Genomic DNA, 17,153 nt, shown 5'->3' with positions numbered 1-17,153 from the left:
CTAATGTATCATAAAGATAGCAGCACTTTTTAATCTCAAACACTCCTGGGTATATAAGCCAGTTTTCATACAGTCACAACGTGAAGACTGCAACTGAGAATGTTTTGTTTTCCAATGTTTTTAGGCCTTAATTATTTAATATGATCTCTTCTGTTTGTCCCCTGTGTTTTCACACTTCCTAAAATAGATCACTGAACTAGTTCAGTATGAACATACTAATGTATAATGCTCAGGTTTCAGAAAGATTTTAATAGCCTTTTCTTTTTTACAGCAGAGCTGATTGAAGGTGTGTCAATGCAGTAAGAAGCCTGTGATACCATTTCGTAGTGCTTATATTCTCTCCAGATGACCTGTTTTCAGAAGAATCTTCAAATGGCTTGCAAACATTCACAGTCCCTACACTGCAAATTACTTATGGTTTCTATAACAATGTTAGAGCATGTATTATAAAACAATTCAAATTTAATGGTTTCAGTCTAATTGTAATGCCGTGGCTGGAGGTACTGCTGTTGAATGCCAGAAAATATACAGCAAATGCCTGTACATAAATAACAGATTGAAAATTAATGAGTGCCAATCTCTTTATTTTTGTATTTCAGGGCAGAGGGTAATGTAACAGTCATTAAATATCCCTAGTATGACTGCATTTAAAACAAAAGCCTGATGGCAATTATTTGACATAATATGCATACTAATGAAGAAATCCAGTGACATACTGAATAGTTATTTGGTTGCAAGCATAATTGTCTAGCGTATATTTGCTAAAAGGAATAATACTCTCTATCTCTCCCTTACTAGCCCATACAATTAATACTTGTGAGGATGCTGAGGACAAGGTGCAAGATTACTGGAAGAGGTGGTCTGGCCATTTCTCACCAGTCGTTGCACACCTGGAGACACAGGCAGAAGTACATCATCTGCTGCATTTCCAGACTCTTGTCCAAAGAATAAACACAAGGAGTCTTGTTCTCTGGAATGCAGCTTCCCTCACTGATGGGTCACACTGGGAAGAGAGTGGTCTGAAATCATTATGGTCCATAAAAGACCCTCTCAGGTACTTACTGATAGTGGTTTTGAGCCACTGTATGCACACGCTGTAGGCAGGCCTTTGACACTTAAGGTCAGTGCATGTAGAAGGCAGAACGCACAAAGCAGCGTCTTATCACTGCAGTCCCTGATGGAAAGTCCCTTTCTGGCACCCCGGTAGGCCCCCTTCAGATACTGGTAGGCTGCTGAAGCCATGAAGACAACCAAATTTTAAGTCTTCCTTTTTCCGATCAAGGAAGGTCAAAACATAGGTGCAAAGAGTTAAAACATTCAATACCCCAATCAACAAAACTGGGCTGAAAGGAGGAAAACAGAGGACCCAAAAAGCCTCACAAGTTTCTGCGATTTCCCTCTATTTACCACAGGTCCTTGCTTCTAAAGGATTTTATTGGTTTGTTTGTGTTTTTTTCATCCTGTGGGTTGCTTCTGTTACTTGACACAAACCGTCCGGTTCTGACAGTGCAGAAGGGGCAGCCCGGGTAACTTCTCCTCGCAGAGCAGGCCGCCACGACACCCGCCAGCGCAGTAACCGAGCGGCGACCCCACTCGTTCGCGATCCACGTCCAGCAAGGGGGACAGCGCAAACCCAACGCCGATACCGCCCATACCGCCGATACCGCCGATACCGCCGACACCGCCGATACCGCCAACGGCCGCCGGCGCGACCTTACCCGCCGAGGGGCCCGGCTCGCGGGCGGGAGCGGATACGCGCGCGCGCAGGGGTGCGTCGCCAGCGCATGCGCGGCGCGCGTCTCCTTGGCGCTGCGCGGAGGGCGAGGGGAGGACTCAAGGAGAAGGGAAGGGGGTGAAGGGGGGGTTCGTTGCTTCTGCTGTCGCCATGTTCCTGTGGGATTCCCTGCGGGCCGCGGCCGCACGCTCGGTAAGGGGGAGGCCGTTGCTGTGGCGGCGGCTGTACGTCTGTTCCCCGCCGGCAGACGCGGCTGGAGGAGGCCGCGGGAGTGGGGACAGGCCGCGGCGGGCGGGGTGGACTTGTGGGGGAAGCCGGTGCTACCTTCCTAGTGGGAGGGCGGCCGGGGCCTGCGGTAGGGCTCGGCCACGGGGAAGAAAGGCCCGGGACAAGTGGTGGAAGGGCGTCACTGCCGGGTGTTTGTCTCGCCCTCAAGGCCCCGCGGCTTGTCGGGGTTATCTGACAGGCTCTGGAGTGGTGCTGCCTGCGACAGGTTGAAGAGGCTGCAGCAGCAACTGCGTGGTGCTTATTGTAGGTTATCGGGAAGCTTCCCATATGGAAGTAAAGTTTCTGATTTGTCTATATGTCAGACTCTCTATTGGAAGGAAGCCCCTTAATTTGTTTTTCATTCCCGAGTCAGCGCTTCACAGCAATAGAAATCCTTTAGGCTCATCCTGTTTCTTCTTCAGTCTGAAATTACAGGTGTGGTTCTTGAAAACAGAACAATATCTTTGGATAGAATAAGGGTTTTTCATTTTGAAGGAGCACTGCATACATGTGTTATATTTATTTAGCATACTTTAGTATGATTTATACCAGAGCATCACATTCTCATTTGCATGTTCCTTTCAGCATTGCAGAATTTCAGTTATATTTGCATGCTCTACTCAAAAGTCTTTTCCCTGTATTTTATGTGCTGTCTGGCACACTGAGGGCACTCAAATTGCCATGCCAGTGCACTTCATTTGCTGTTTCATCTCAGTTGTTAAAGATGGTAGCCTGAAAGTCTCTTGAAGTGGTGGCATTTGGGAATGATCTGCAGTCAGCAGTTATCCATGTATCCCAGAGTTCATTTTGGCCTCTGACAAAGAATGGCAGATGAATTGCTTTCCTAGCTGCTGCTTTCAGATGACCCAGAAGTGGAGAGCAAAGAGGAAATCGGTGCACACACTACACATAACTACGTGGTAGATCTAGTGCTTCCCGGAAGTACTGATCATATGACAGCAGCCAGCGTGTGAAATTACACTGTAGGTGAAACGACATGAGCTGCTGCTGAAAGCATTAAGCTGATCAGGTTGCTCTTACAGAAGGGAAGGGACTGTAGTTCCCTGGCACTTAGGCTTGGGTTTCAGATCTCACCCTGTGACTATATTCTCACTAGTTTGATGCTGATCTGCTTGGAGTCCCACAAATTTTGTACAGTAACAGAAATTAATTAGTTAAAGAGGGATTTTTTAATATATATGCTATACTTTAGGAAATATAAAAATTGATCTAGAATTCAATATAATAGTAATATGAAATTAAATTTGTTATAGAATGATTGCTTATGACAAGATAATATTAACAAGTTATCTTAGTAATACTGGCCAGAATCTAAAAATCTTGATCTGTTTTGGCATGACAGATCCAGACAGAAAGTACAGAGAATAGCTAAATAACTTGCATATAGATGTGTGTTCTGATGATATTTCAGATTTGTGTTTATATTTGTCCTCATATGCCTCATCATACTGCTCAGTTAGATAAAAGCTGCAGAAGCATGTCAATGAGAAAGAACCACTGTAGTTCTGGTAGTTTCTGCAGACTTTACATTTAAAGTACTTACGATATAAACTAACAAATTCGAAAATTCTTCATTAAATGCTTGATGAGAATTTGTCTTCGAGGCACTTCAATTACGCTGTGGCAGAGTATTACCTGAAGTTAAATCCTTTTACTTCTATGTTGTCTAAAACGGTCAAAGTGAATTAAGAGATTTTCTCTCCTAATAGTAGAGGAAAGCTCCTAATAGTCTCTTCTTGACTTAGTTTAAATTATTAATTATGATAGTAGTATTAATAGTTTACAGTTAGAGAAGATATCAAGCTGGTTCTGAAAGCAGCCACTAGCAGTATGTAAATTATTAACTATTAAATACTTTGTACTTTATTTTGTTTGTAGATAAGACAAGTCCGATACTTACATAGAACAGCAGGATGCAATAGCAGTGGAGGAGCCTTATTTGTGGTAAGTCATTTTCTGTCCTACTGTGAGGGGAATGTGTAAGACTTGGCATATGCTTTTTTAATCTGCTTGAAAGCTTCTGGTAAACAGAACTTTGCTATAGAAGCCTGCTGGCATTTACACAGAAGCGTTTTTTTTTTCAATAGAACTTTTTATTATGGTTGTGATGGGGTATTAAAAGGGTTGTTGTTTTTTTTTAGTTTTTGGCCTTGTGTTTCTTTCCTTGTATAGTGAAAACTCATGGTAATGGTGATACTAGTAGTATTTGGGTGTGATTGCAGATAAGATTGCTTAAACTGTATTTCATTATAAAACAGTTCTTGTTGCCCTTTATAATTGGTGTTACTTGAATTTGTAATTGGAGGTCATGAAACTTTTTGCAGGTGTAATTTCTTGCTTTCTGACATGGGCTGCAGAATTACTGTTAGGTCCAGGTTTAGCCCTGCTTACTGTGAGTTGAACCATGCAGTTCTTGTTCATTTTATATGTGATATAGCATGTTGCATAATGATTAATAATTGATGCCATTAGGCATTATCAGAGGCATCCCTATATATATATATATATATTAAAAAATAGTAATAGCAATTGCAAAAAAGAAAAAGCACTCCAATTTAAATGTGTAAAGCAAATGTGTGGTCTACTTCTGAAAAGAACCAGAAGCATCTCCAAGAGGTGTATTCTGCCCCATTCTGCCGTTTAGAGTTTTAGCTAGTGTGTGGTTTAACAGCTGAGTAATTCGGTGGTTTTCCAGTGCTTGCTAGAAATCAGCACTTTACTAGAGAATTGACCACTTTGTTGAAAGCAGGTGCTCAGCATTTTTGGACAGATTTTTGCTGTTGTTGCCTTTCTGCAACTGCCTCTACAGCTTTTCTCATACAACTAAGTTAATGGGATTAAAATACATGCTTTTTATACTTTTCCAGAAACTTGAGCAAGCATCGATGATTTGTAGAGTGAGAGCTGGTATTCAAGGAATAGAGAAAACAGTGTAGGCTGACAACTTAGGAAACTTCAAGTGTAGTTTGAGGTTGGTGAAGACAGGCAAAAGGTGTCTTTGGCATCCTAATGTGTGTTGGTGCCTGGCACATGAAGCTAAATAGCTTTGTAAATTCTCCAGGTATTTTTCAACATTTATGTAACTGTTTAAATTATTTGCTGGAGGGAGGAGCCTTAAAATAGAGGAAGGAAAGTAGAGAAGTGAAGTTGTGTGTTCTAGTTAGCTACTTGTGATTTGCAGCTCTTTATTTAATGGCATCACTGACTTCCTTTATTTTTATTCTACAACAGCAGTTTTGCTAGAAGAGCATAGAAAATTGTTCCGGGGGAGGGGGAAAGGGGAAAGTGTGTGTGGTATTTTATGGGGGGAGGGGGGGCAGTTGTTTTTTTTAACAGGTTCATATTTGTTCCTCTGTGAAGCAAAAAGCTATGAGAAGGGAGATGTCAGTGCATGTGTAGTTAGGGCAAACAATTACAACTAGAAACCTTTAAAGCAAGTTTCAGATGTTGTTTAACACAGCAGATTTCAAGGGAAACTCTTCCTGCTGATTTGAACTGAATGTATTATTTTAATCAACACTATATACAAAAAAGATTTCTCAGGGCGGGCGGTGGGGGGGGGAGAAACAGCAACATTTGAAAAAGAAAAGTAAGTCTTAGTTTCCTGGAATTTATATAAAGTGTCAGAGGTTGTTAAAAAGTGCTTGTGGAGGAATAGTGGACTTACCTGGGAGTAACTAACCTTGTGGTAGCCCTCTTTGTATGTCAGTTTATACATACAAGCCTCTTGGTTTTGTTTTGCAAAGCATATTGGTGGTTCTTGTTTCACTTTCTGTATATGAAATCTATCTGTGAGGACAGGAAATACATACAGCATGTTTGTTTTGTAACAGCAGGGGACCTGGCTAGAAGGAGACCTGGTTGTCATAAAATCTAGTATTAAAAGGCAGTTCCGATTTACATGCCTATGCATCCCTTTACAAACTTTTTTCATGCAAGTTTTGTTTTCCTTACACATTATCAGAAAAATATAGAAATAACAGAACTACTACTGATACTCCTTTTTATTCTGAACTAAACAAGAAGAGACTTAAACTTAGTACCATCACAGATGGACAGATCACTCTGCCAAAAGAAGTACATATGTGAAGCTTAAAACTAGGTAGATTGTTTGCCTATAGTAATGCAGAAGAGCTGTTCCAAAACTGGCATTTCTGATGGCCAGGGAAGGCCTGATTTCAAATATACTTTTATTTATAATAGTTGTCTACCTTTCTTTAAACGTGCCTTCTCTGCCTTTGACTTCTAAGCTGTGTTTAGCCCCTTAACAGCTAAAACATAGCTCTTCTACTTCATGGTTTTAAACAGATGGGCTGAGTTTCCTTAACACATAGGCTGCCCTGATGTGGGCTTTGTCATAGGGCTGCACAGCAGGTTAGAGAATCTATGTATTAACAGTTTCAATTACTTGTGAAGATGGTCAGTGAAATACTTGGGTCTGAGAATACTTCCACCATTCTTCAATTTATTGGGGAACATGAGAAGGGAACTGGGAAAAAAATTAATAAAGTTTGACCTTGCTTTTCAGTAAATGTCTGTAATTGGCAGACATAGCTGTTTGCACTTAGTTTGTATAGGGAGGAAGCCTTAATGTATTGGTTTCTTTTGATGAGTGTATCTTATATGAGGAAAAGTTGAGAGAGCTGTGACTACTAGAGAAGGCTGGGGGAGGGAGTACCTTCAGATCCCTTCAAAGAGATCCAGGCTCTACTGAGTGATGCCCAGTGACAGGACCAGAGGCAATGGCCTCAGAGAACATCAGGAAACACTTTTTTGTAACTGTGAGGGTCGCCAAGGACTGGCACAGGCTGCTCATAGAGGTTGTGGTGTCTCCCACCTTGGAGATACGCAGAACCCATCTGGACATGGCCCTGGCCAAGCAGCGGTGGGTGGCCGTGCTTGAACAGGAGAGTTTGGCCTGGATGACCTCCAGAGGTCCCTTCCAACCTCAACCACTCTGTGATTGAATACAGTATTCTCTCCAATACTGTGTCCTTAACTTTGATCTTGCTCACCAGAATCTGTCCCCCAAAAAAAGGGAGACATGCACCCTTATTATTCGGAAGTAAACCAGTTCATGCAAGTCTTGAATAAGAGGTGCATCATCAGACAAATCAAGACTAGGGAATGTGCGATTGACAAAATCCTTACAGCTCAGTAGGCCTAGAACTCTAAGCTTTTGATGAAAACTATCAAACTCTCTGAAGCACAGAAATAGATGAAGCCCATTTAGGAAAATGGAAAACAATCTGAAGGGGGCCTACAAGGATGCTGGGAAGGGACTCTGCATCAGGGACTGAAGCAATAGGAAAAGGGGTAATGGGTTTACACTTAAACAGGGGAAGTTCAAGTTAGATACAAGGAAGAAGTTCTTTACTGTGAGGATGGTGAGGCACTGGAACAGGCCCAGGGAAGCTGTGAATGCTCCATCCCTGGCAGTATTCAAGGCCAGGCTGGACAGAGCTTTGGGTGACATGGTTTAGTGTGAGGTGTCCCTGTCCGTGGCAGGGGGGTTGGAACTAGGTGATCTTAAGGTCCTTTCCAACCCCAACTATTCTATGATTCTATGATCTCAATGGTGTTCACCTGTGCTGTAGCCTTTACAGTGTATTTTGGAGCCTTGCTTCACAGAAGTGACTGTGTGACAGCTGTAGCTTTGGATATAAAGTCTTTATTATTCCTCTTCACATATAAAATACCCATTTAGAGATGATACACTGAAAAAAACAGCTGTGCTAGACAAAGAGGGAGATTTCAATAAATCAAATATATTTGCAAAAGAAATTAAGTACAATTGTATCAAATAGCTATGGAAGGCAAAATAGCAGCCTGAAATAAAACAGGCATGCAGACTTGAGAAGGAAAAGTTAAGTTACGGAAATACTTATCATGAATCATGGATTTGATCTGTTCAGCTAAAATACAGCCAGGTCCGGAAGGGGAAAAAACTTAAAAGCTGCACAGTATTTCCAACCTGTTTTTTCTCCATCACCCTCTTTTTGAGAACTTTCATTAAAATTGCCACAAAACCCTCACCACCATTACAAATGAGGAGTCAAATCATTTATCTTGGCCAGTCTAAAATAGTGACAGCTGTGTTCCTCAAAGCTGTCTTGTGTTATCTAGCAGACCACACAATAAGCAGTAAATTCACACTTAATAAATTATTAGTGTGTTCAAAGGGAATCAGTTATCTTACTGTAATTCCTGTTATTTGGGGGGAAAGTCATCCTTGGTGGTGAAGTACATAATGACTGTGGCTTTATATTAGACTTGGGACCGTGGTAGGTGTGCATGCTACCAAATTGAGAGAGGCAGTAGTACTCTGCTCCTGGATATAGACAGTATAAGCAAAGGGAATCTCTCATTAGACCAGCAGATGTAATTGAAGTATTTGGCCTTTTGATATTTCCATATTAAAATTTCTAAACCCAGGAATAGCTATGGGCCACACATATTTTAAGTTCTGCACTGATGACAGTCTTTCAGTATGCAAGTATTTTGCAATGTTAAGATTTGTCATTCAACCCTTCGCTGCTCAACAAGAACGCAGCATGGAAACTGCAACATCACCCTGGGCTACTTGAGAAAATGATCAAAGTGCAAGTGAGTGGAATGGGTTTCTTTCTCCTAAATATCATTTTAAAGCTTTTATTATTAGCTGGTTGTGACTTGCTTTTAACATCAAGGCTCAAGTATAGTTTGCATTATTCCCGAAGATTTCCATTTAATTTGCAAATTTCTCAATTTGAAAACTGTATAAAGTTTGGAATGAATCTTAACTACAAGTATTTCAAGGATATTGTAATGAGCAGATAAGAGAGAAATGAAAGTTTTGGGCAGGAAGTTTTTCTGGTGAATAAGGATTTTTATCAGAACTAAGATTTTATTATAGGAAAATGTCACTTCAAGACTTCTGCATTCTCATGGGAAAATAAAAAAAAAACAGGCTACCAATATTTTTGATATCTTGCCCAGAGACGTTTAATCCTTTGAGTTCTATGAAATCTTTACCTGGAATATATCTGTTTTATTCAAGCAGTTCAACTGTAACTGTCTATTGAGAAGACATTTTACAACAGTAAATCTGTTCTGAATTTCTTCACAACCTGATTTTTACACATCTTCTTTTTCTTCTCCTGAAGCACAGAGATACTCCTGAAAATAATCCAGATACTCCATTTGAATTCACACCTGAAAACCAAAAGGTATGAAGACAAAAAGCAGGGAAATGCTCAGACTTTGTCTTTAGATCAGTACTGATGTATTTTTCCCTCTTTCCCTTTAAAAAGCGGATAGAAGCAATCATAAACAACTACCCAGGGGGACACAAGTCTGCAGCTGTCATGGCAGTACTAGATCTGGCCCAGAGACAGCATGGATGGTTGCCCATATCAGCTATGAACAAGGTATTTAGTACTCAATTCTCTTTCAAGCACAGTTTTATTGTTTTCTTTCAGTATCTTACTAGAATATTGGCGTTTCTTTATCAAAGCATACTAATGTGGAAATTTACACATGGGACAGAACTGTCAGAGTTCCATATGAGGCTACATTTAAAAAAATGGAAGGGAAAACTAACGCAGAAAACCCGGGGCTCTGTTTTCTACGCAGTGTTAGCCTGTTGTTAGAAACTACAGATAAAACAAAAATCACATGAGCCCTGTATAGATTTCCCAGACACATCCTGGAAGTTGGAACAGAAACTTGAAAGATTTTTGTCTGCTGCTGAAGTTTGGGAAAGAAGAAAGGTAAGGATGATGGGGGCTTTCTCCTCACAGGTTAGTGACGCTATGCACATTACCAGGATCATGCTTTACAGTCTTTAGGCCTGTAAAGACTGCAGACTGACCAGCCTTAGTGTGATACATGTCACGAGCATACAAGTAGTATAACACTTCCCAGCAAATGCCTGGAAGACTTACAAATTATTAAAATGGTTTCAAAGTAAGCAAGCGCACTGTTCCAAAGTGATAGGTTGCATGGTAGTAATCAAATAACAAGAAATAAAAAATACTGTTTATATAAATAAATTGTTACATTATGTATTAGTCTGGCATATCATCAGTTTTAAAATGAGAAGCTTTAAACTCAATTAAGATACACTAAGTGAGGAGTGTGAGCATTTACAGAAAATAGTGAAGGAGTTATGGGCACATTTAGAGGATGGCATTTTAGGTCAGCTGCTGTTTGTACAGTGTAGCATAAAGCTTCAAATCTCTATTAATACTGAATGGGAAAAGTTCTCTATTTACTCTGAAGTTTCGGATTGATATTATTAAAGTGAATGAATATTTTTCATGGTCTGTTATTTGCCTGCTAATAGAGACTGGAACATAAAACAGTTACCTTTGAAAACAGAGCCAGTTCTCAACCTGAGCAGTTTGCCAGGGTTCCAGGTTAATGAGGTCAGGGACCTCATTGCACCAGAACTGTCTCCATGGAGATAGTGCTCCCCCCCGGCCCCGTTTATTAGCTGTGACGCCAATCTGTAGAAGTAGCCATGGTGTGCCACAGAACCTGAGGCAGACCTGCTGTCTGAATTAGGTGACCATAGCAGCAACCTGTAAGTATTCCCTTACAGAAGGCTTATGTGGGTTAGTGTAGGCAGATTCGCACAAGTTTGTTCACTCATACAGCAAAAGAGCAGAAATGTGATACGAGCTGGAGCTGACAATGAAACCTAGAAACCCTGCTGACTCCTTGCATCTGCTTGTGTATGATGCTAGATGCTGGAGGGGAAGTGACCTGAGCTCCTCGCTGTGCTAATCCATGGCTCAGTGGAGTTTCTTCTCACATGTGGTGACTCCAGAGTAACTCGGGTATCTCTACTTGGCACTTGAATATAGCTGTACACTGATACCCCTCCCCTCCTTCTTACTTACCTGCTGCTGCAGGGGACAGGTGACTTTACAGGTTTGTTAAATGCCTTTACTGATGCTGTGCGAGAATTCAGTATAGTCTGTTTTCTCCTTCTTACAGGTTGCTGAAGTATTAGAAATGCCTCCTATGAGAGTGTATGAAGTAGCAACCTTCTATACAATGTATAATCGCAAACCTGTTGGGAAGTACCATATTCAGGTCTGCACTACCACACCTTGCATGCTGCGAGACTCTGACAGTATTTTAGAAGCCATTAAGAAGAAACTTGGTATGACACAGATTTGCAATATACTTGTAATTTTTTGTTTAATGAAGTAAAACTACTCATGGTGGGAACAGCAATAGTATTGAAAATAGAGTGTAAGTATTGGAGAAGAGGTGCTAAACACTTCAAATTTGAGATTCTCCCTTCAGTCTTTATTTGTAAAGATTTCAGTATAGCAGAGCAGAAAAGGCCATTGCCTAGAATGCCATTTATTGACCTTAAAGTGGTTTTAAAGACAGTTTGCCAGGAAGCTCATTATTCTAATGTGGCTCTTGGACTGAGAAAGTGAGTGCTATGCCATATACAGGAGAGGACTCTGAATGCTATGGCTTTTTTTTTTAATATACAAAATAAGATTTTTGAGGTATATGCTATATGAAAATTGTAAGGCTGTTCTTTTTTTTTTTTTTACTTCAGCAAAGTGATAGAATAGTTTGGGTTGGAAGGGACCAGAAAGGTGATCTAGTTCCAAGCTCCCTGCCTTTGTCAGGGACACCTTCCACTAGGACAGGTTGCTCCAAGCTCTGTCCAACCTGCGCTGCCAGGGACAGGGCAGCCACAGCTAATTTGGGCAGCCTGCTCCATTGCCTCACCACTCTCACAATAAAGAATTTCTTCATAATACCTAATCTAAATCTACCCTATTTCAATGTAAAGCCATTCCCCTTTGTCCTCTCCCTACCTGCCCTTGTGAAAAGTCCCTCTCCAGATTTCTTGTAGGCCCCCTTTAGGTACTGGAAGGCTGCTGTATGGTCTCCCCTGAGACTTCTCTTCTCCAGGCTGAACAAGCCCAACTCTCATCTCAGCCTGTCTTCATAGTAGAGGTTCTCCAGCCCTTTTTTTCCTCCTTATTGGACGGTTATGAGGAAAAGTGGGGATAAGATCAGCAACTAACAACTCTTCCCTTTCTATGAAATTACAAGTTATGCTAACCCTTCCTAAGAACCAGTGTGAGAACAGCTGCAGAATAGCTGCTTATTATCTTGCATTTCACATATTCTGTGGTCTGGAAAAGGCATATTTAGATGAAATTTAGCTGAAGTTTGTTACTGCAAAGATAGCTTAATTTTAACTGAAACTCTTAGCTTGAGAAATCAAAGCATTAAAGATGATAGTGTAGTTCATACTGAGACAGGCCTTACTTAAGACATTAGTGTGTTGTTCCTGCTCCCCCAGTAACTGTAGAGGAAAAATGCTTTTCAGCATTCTTCTTTCCATGGAGTGTTTTGTTGAGACCAGACTCAAATGTTATGGTGGCTGAACTGTCCTCTGGGGAAGGTATTTGTCTGGATCACTAAAACAAAAACATGTCATGGAAGCTAAGTCTGTGTATAGTGTTGTTCAATGTATAAGCCTTGGTGTATAAAATTGGAAGTTGTTTATGAATTTGTAGCTAAGAATTTTCATGCTTGAATCTTGGTTAATTTGGGAATTTTATACTCGGTGCCATATTAACATATTTCATACCAGCACATGAAAGCTGTTTTCTCTATTTTCCATTCTATTGTATTGATTACTAAAAATGTTCCCAAGTAGAGCTGTTCTGTTTCTTAGAATTGTCATTTCATGGTTATTTTTCAGTAAGTCGTAACTGTAAACCTGTAACTAAGGTCTCCAAAATGTGTATGAAAACTGACTTCACAATTTGTTAGAATCTTTTGTTGAATGGAAATATTTTGGACTCATTGAAGAGGACTTAACTATGCAGCTGTTTTTAAGGGCAAAACACAAGTAATGAGAAGTCTCTGAAGTACTTATACTTTATTAATCTTGTTCAATAACCACTGCTGAACCTAATATTCTTTATTGGTTTAGGTATAAAAGTTGGGGAAACAACACCCGATAAACTCTTCACGCTAATAGAAGTGGAATGTTTAGGTGCTTGTGTAAATGCACCAATGGTACAAATAAATGATAATTACTATGTAAGTATTGCTTTCCCTTTTTAAAGATGAAACTTCTTTGCTGGGTTATGTTTGCATTTGTTTCAGACTCTGAAGTTCTGGTCAGTTACTTCAAATTCCTATTGGCAAAGACAACTTCCAACCTAGAACATCTTTCAGTTTCTTAGCCTCCTCCTAGCACACTTTATCTGTAGCACAGTGTATTGGAGTATTTTTCCTTTCTGTTACTGTGTTGATTTATACAAGTGGGGTAATGTGTTTCTGTGATAGTAGTCTGCCCATAAATCTGGGATTTTAGATAGGTATTTGATAAGCTTTTAAAAGCACTTTAAAGCAGTCTGATGGAAAGCATGGGCAGGCTTAACACTAACTATTTTTAACTTTTAGACTTCTAAATTTGGCTGACCTGAATTATGCCTGACCTAGATGCCATCAGACCAAAGGAATTAATGTATTGACTGAATTCAGCTTAAAAAAAAAAACCAAAACAACAACCATCCCAAACAAAAACCCACAAAACCAACTTATTTTTAAAATATTTTATTGTTATCAGAGTCTGATTAATTTTTATGAACTGTACTCTTGAACTATACCCACAATTGCTTTTGTCACAGCTGACACCATTATGTACCACTATGGATACAGTGGGTAGACAGAGATCCAGCTCACTGAGGTACCAAGGAAACTGAAAACACAAGCCCATGTTACAGATGACCTGCATCAACATTGTTAGTTTTTACATAATTTCTGCAATATATATAAAACAAATTTTAACATTAAAATGACAGTAGGTTTTTTAATTTTCCTAATTCTTTAAACAAGTATGCATGTTAATGGACAGGGTCAAAATTCACCACACCTGACAGCCCCTAATCTGATGAATTTTGAATGCTGCAATTACTGCAATTGCTGACTTTGCAGGGTCTTTTTTCTGTTTGGTCAGTTATTTGTTTTCTTTTTTGTGGTTTGTTTTTTTTTTTACAGGAAGATTTGACACCTAAAGATATCGAAGACATAATTGATGAACTGAAGGCTGGCAAAGTTCCCAAACCTGGCCCAAGGTATGCTCTGTATAATACTGGCCAACTACTTGAAGGCTGATGCTTCTGAAAAACTAGATTCCTGTTCCAGTGATTTGAGGTCATAACCTACAGATAAAAGGCATTAATTCACATCCTGAACAGAATGGCATGTATTCAGTGCCTTGCGGTATCTTCAAAGCCAAAAAGAACTGAAAGGAACAGAGAATTTGCATGTTCTTGATGCACTAGAGGAGCATGAAATGTGAAAACATTTAATTCTGATTTGGCTTAGTACTTAATAACTGAATGGTATCACCTGTTGCCTTTTTATTTTTCTAGCTCATGGGAATAAACAAATTCCTGTTGTTTGGTGTCTTTTAAATTTCTGACAAAACCCAGAAAGATTGCAAGTTTGTGGAAGGGTTATTTCTGAACTGTTAATTTCCATTGCTCTCTGTTAGCCCAACTACACACGTTTGTGTGAATGGGGGAATTAATTTGACTTGGATGTGTTACCTATTCCTATTGTTTCATCATAATGTTTTGGGTTTGTTTGTTTTTTTTTAATACAAGAACAACAGTCTTAAAACAATCAGTTTCCAAACACAGGGAAGCATCTTTAACAAAAATATGACCACTGTAATCAGATACTGCCTTTGGTATTACTGGGATCAGCATCACTTTTGTCTGGCCAACCTATAAATCAATAAAAAAAGAAAACCAGTCATCCTATCTTGTATTTCAGTTATGAAACTATTTGTCACGAAAGAATGAAAGAAAAAAGTGGCTTCAGGCTTAAGTCAGATGCACACAGTATGTGAGGTGATAACAGTACTAGCACTGGATAAAACACTGTTTTTCATTTTTCAGGAGTGGACGTTTCTCTTGTGAGCCAGCTGGTGGCCTTACTTCTCTGACTGAGCCACCGAAAGGACCAGGTTTTGGAGTTCGAGCTGATCTCTAAGGATTTTGTAATATAAGATAAACTGTCTGAAAATAATAAACTCATTCTAAATTTCTGTAAAATTATATGCATTCCTAGTACTTCTTTTAAAAATCAAGAAAGCAACAGCAGTTAGAACACCTAACTTATGTGGTTTTAACTACTGCAAAGCATAATCATAATTCTAGATTATAAGAAAAGTGGTTCTGTCGAATGTGAAGTGGCTCACTGAAAGAGTCCACTTACAGTCACTGAGAGGTGATAGCTGCATCTTTTGATCTGTCATTAAAAAAACCTTTTATCTTTTTCTAAGGTTCTTTGAAGAAGCAACAAAACTGCCTAAATTACTGGCACATCTGGCAAATGCACAAGGAAACAAAATGAAAGGAAATTATCTGGCAAAGCTTCATTGCTTACTACTTTTAATTGCAATTTAAAAACAAAAACAAAAAAAGGTGATCAAGCATAAAAAATCTGGTAGGTTCCGTAAGAAGTGTTTCTTGAATCTAATGCTTCCTACTACCATTCAGTGAACAGGGAAGATGTGAGAATTATCTTTTTATCATGTTAACCAAAAAAAAAACTCAAATAGCAGTACTACTCTACAAAAAAGAATGAACAGTAACCATTTCCTGTACAAATTTATTCAATACAGCCAAGGTATGCGGGGGGGGGGGGGGGGGGGACAAAGTATACTAGAACAGTTTAAAACTAGGTATCTGGTTCGCAGATCTTTCTTTGACCTTACTGCTGTGTACCTGCTACTTTTAAGAACAAAATTTGTGTGAAACTGAGGTTCTTCTTCTCCCAATACAAAAAAATCAAAGATAACTTTTTAAAAAAATTATTGTATACTGATACTTGTATATAAAGCATTTGACACATTTTACAAGTGTATGTATATGTACGCACACACTTTTCAATGTAAATGAGGAAACATGAACATGTCAGTTACCAGAGACTATACTTTGTCTGCCTCTACTAAAATCTGCCATGGAACTTACATGATTATAATTAATGTGGTAGATGGAGCTCAATTGTATTATTTATATTTTATTCTGTATTATATTTAGTTTGGTTTGATACTCTGATTAACAGTTCTTTCCTAAACTGTTTTCCCTTGCCCAAGTTTTGCATCTACAGATTTCCCTGCATAATGGTTATCTCTTATAGTCTGTTCATGCCCTACCTTTGTTTCAATAGACTCTGTGAAGTTCTTTGATATACTGTTTAAGTAGTGTTACTGTTGGTAGTTCTGAGAGCAAAATATATGAGAATATCATTTGTATGTAAAACTTGCTTTCCCTTCTACATTACTAAATTTATAAAATGAAATAATTGAATTGCATACAAATGGAAAAGTAAATTCAATAAATATAACTCACGAGTGAAGCAGTCACCCAATAAGAATGAAAAAGCCTGATCTTATACGTAAATGTTATAAAGCACTGTGCCTATGAGAAATAACGCATGGATTGAAGTATTATCTGTAAAGTTGCTGAATGCTCTTCTTCAAGGTCACTTGAGTGTCTAATAGCCAGATGCCTTGTAGCAGACTAGGCAGCTGGCACTTCTCTGGAGACATGAGATAGCACACTGCATTTTGATGTAGAGATGCTTATTTTTATATACCAATCTAACTAAGCTGTTTCTCAGTAACAACAAAGCTGTATTCCTATTCATACAGGATTACCATATTCTAATCTAGTATGAAAGCAGACAACTATTTTCAAAGTATACACTGAACATAAATGAAGACTTTGCACGTGTTATGGAACTACTGTGTGCTGCAGTTATTCAGCATTTTGTATGTAACTGAAACTGACGGGATTGCATAATTGTGTTGAAAAGAAACATAGTTTTAGACCTGCCAAGTGTGAAACTTTCAAGTATTCCAAAACAAAACTCAACTGCCAGACTCCTCCCATTCGTAAAGCTGGACAACAGGATTCATTGCCTCCTCCCACTTTGCTCTTATTCATTCCCTCTATACACAAAAAATCTTGAATGTCTGTCTCATGAGCAAAACATGAACCTCAGCGGTTTCCCATTTGCTGGAGATCACCTTAATGATGTTCCACAGACAGGTATGTCACTCATTTTGATGCAGCAC

The 17,153-nt window shown here is 39.3% G+C and overlaps 1 protein-coding gene across 1 annotated transcript; it reads left to right on the top strand.

Moving 5' to 3' along the window:
- The first annotated feature begins 1,784 nt into the window (after positions 1 to 1,784).
- NDUFV2 (NADH:ubiquinone oxidoreductase core subunit V2) lies at positions 1,785 to 15,123 on the top strand. Its single transcript, XM_057397479.1, is given in 9 exon segments — positions 1,785 to 1,851; positions 1,854 to 1,927; positions 3,902 to 3,967; positions 9,169 to 9,231; positions 9,316 to 9,432; positions 11,006 to 11,174; positions 12,987 to 13,096; positions 14,060 to 14,136; positions 14,968 to 15,123. Coding segments are annotated over 9 exon segments (837 nt in total). The 3' UTR covers positions 15,062 to 15,123.
- The last annotated feature ends 2,030 nt before the right edge of the window (positions 15,124 to 17,153 follow it).

The sequence above is a fragment of the Pezoporus wallicus genome, unplaced genomic scaffold (assembly GCF_028554395.1).
Source record: "Pezoporus wallicus isolate ANWC-B61680 ecotype Strahan unplaced genomic scaffold, APGP_CSIRO_Pwel_v1 contig_227, whole genome shotgun sequence".
NCBI lineage: Eukaryota > Metazoa > Chordata > Aves > Psittaciformes > Psittacidae > Pezoporus > Pezoporus wallicus.
This window is presented reverse-complemented; position numbering and strand designations above follow the sequence as displayed.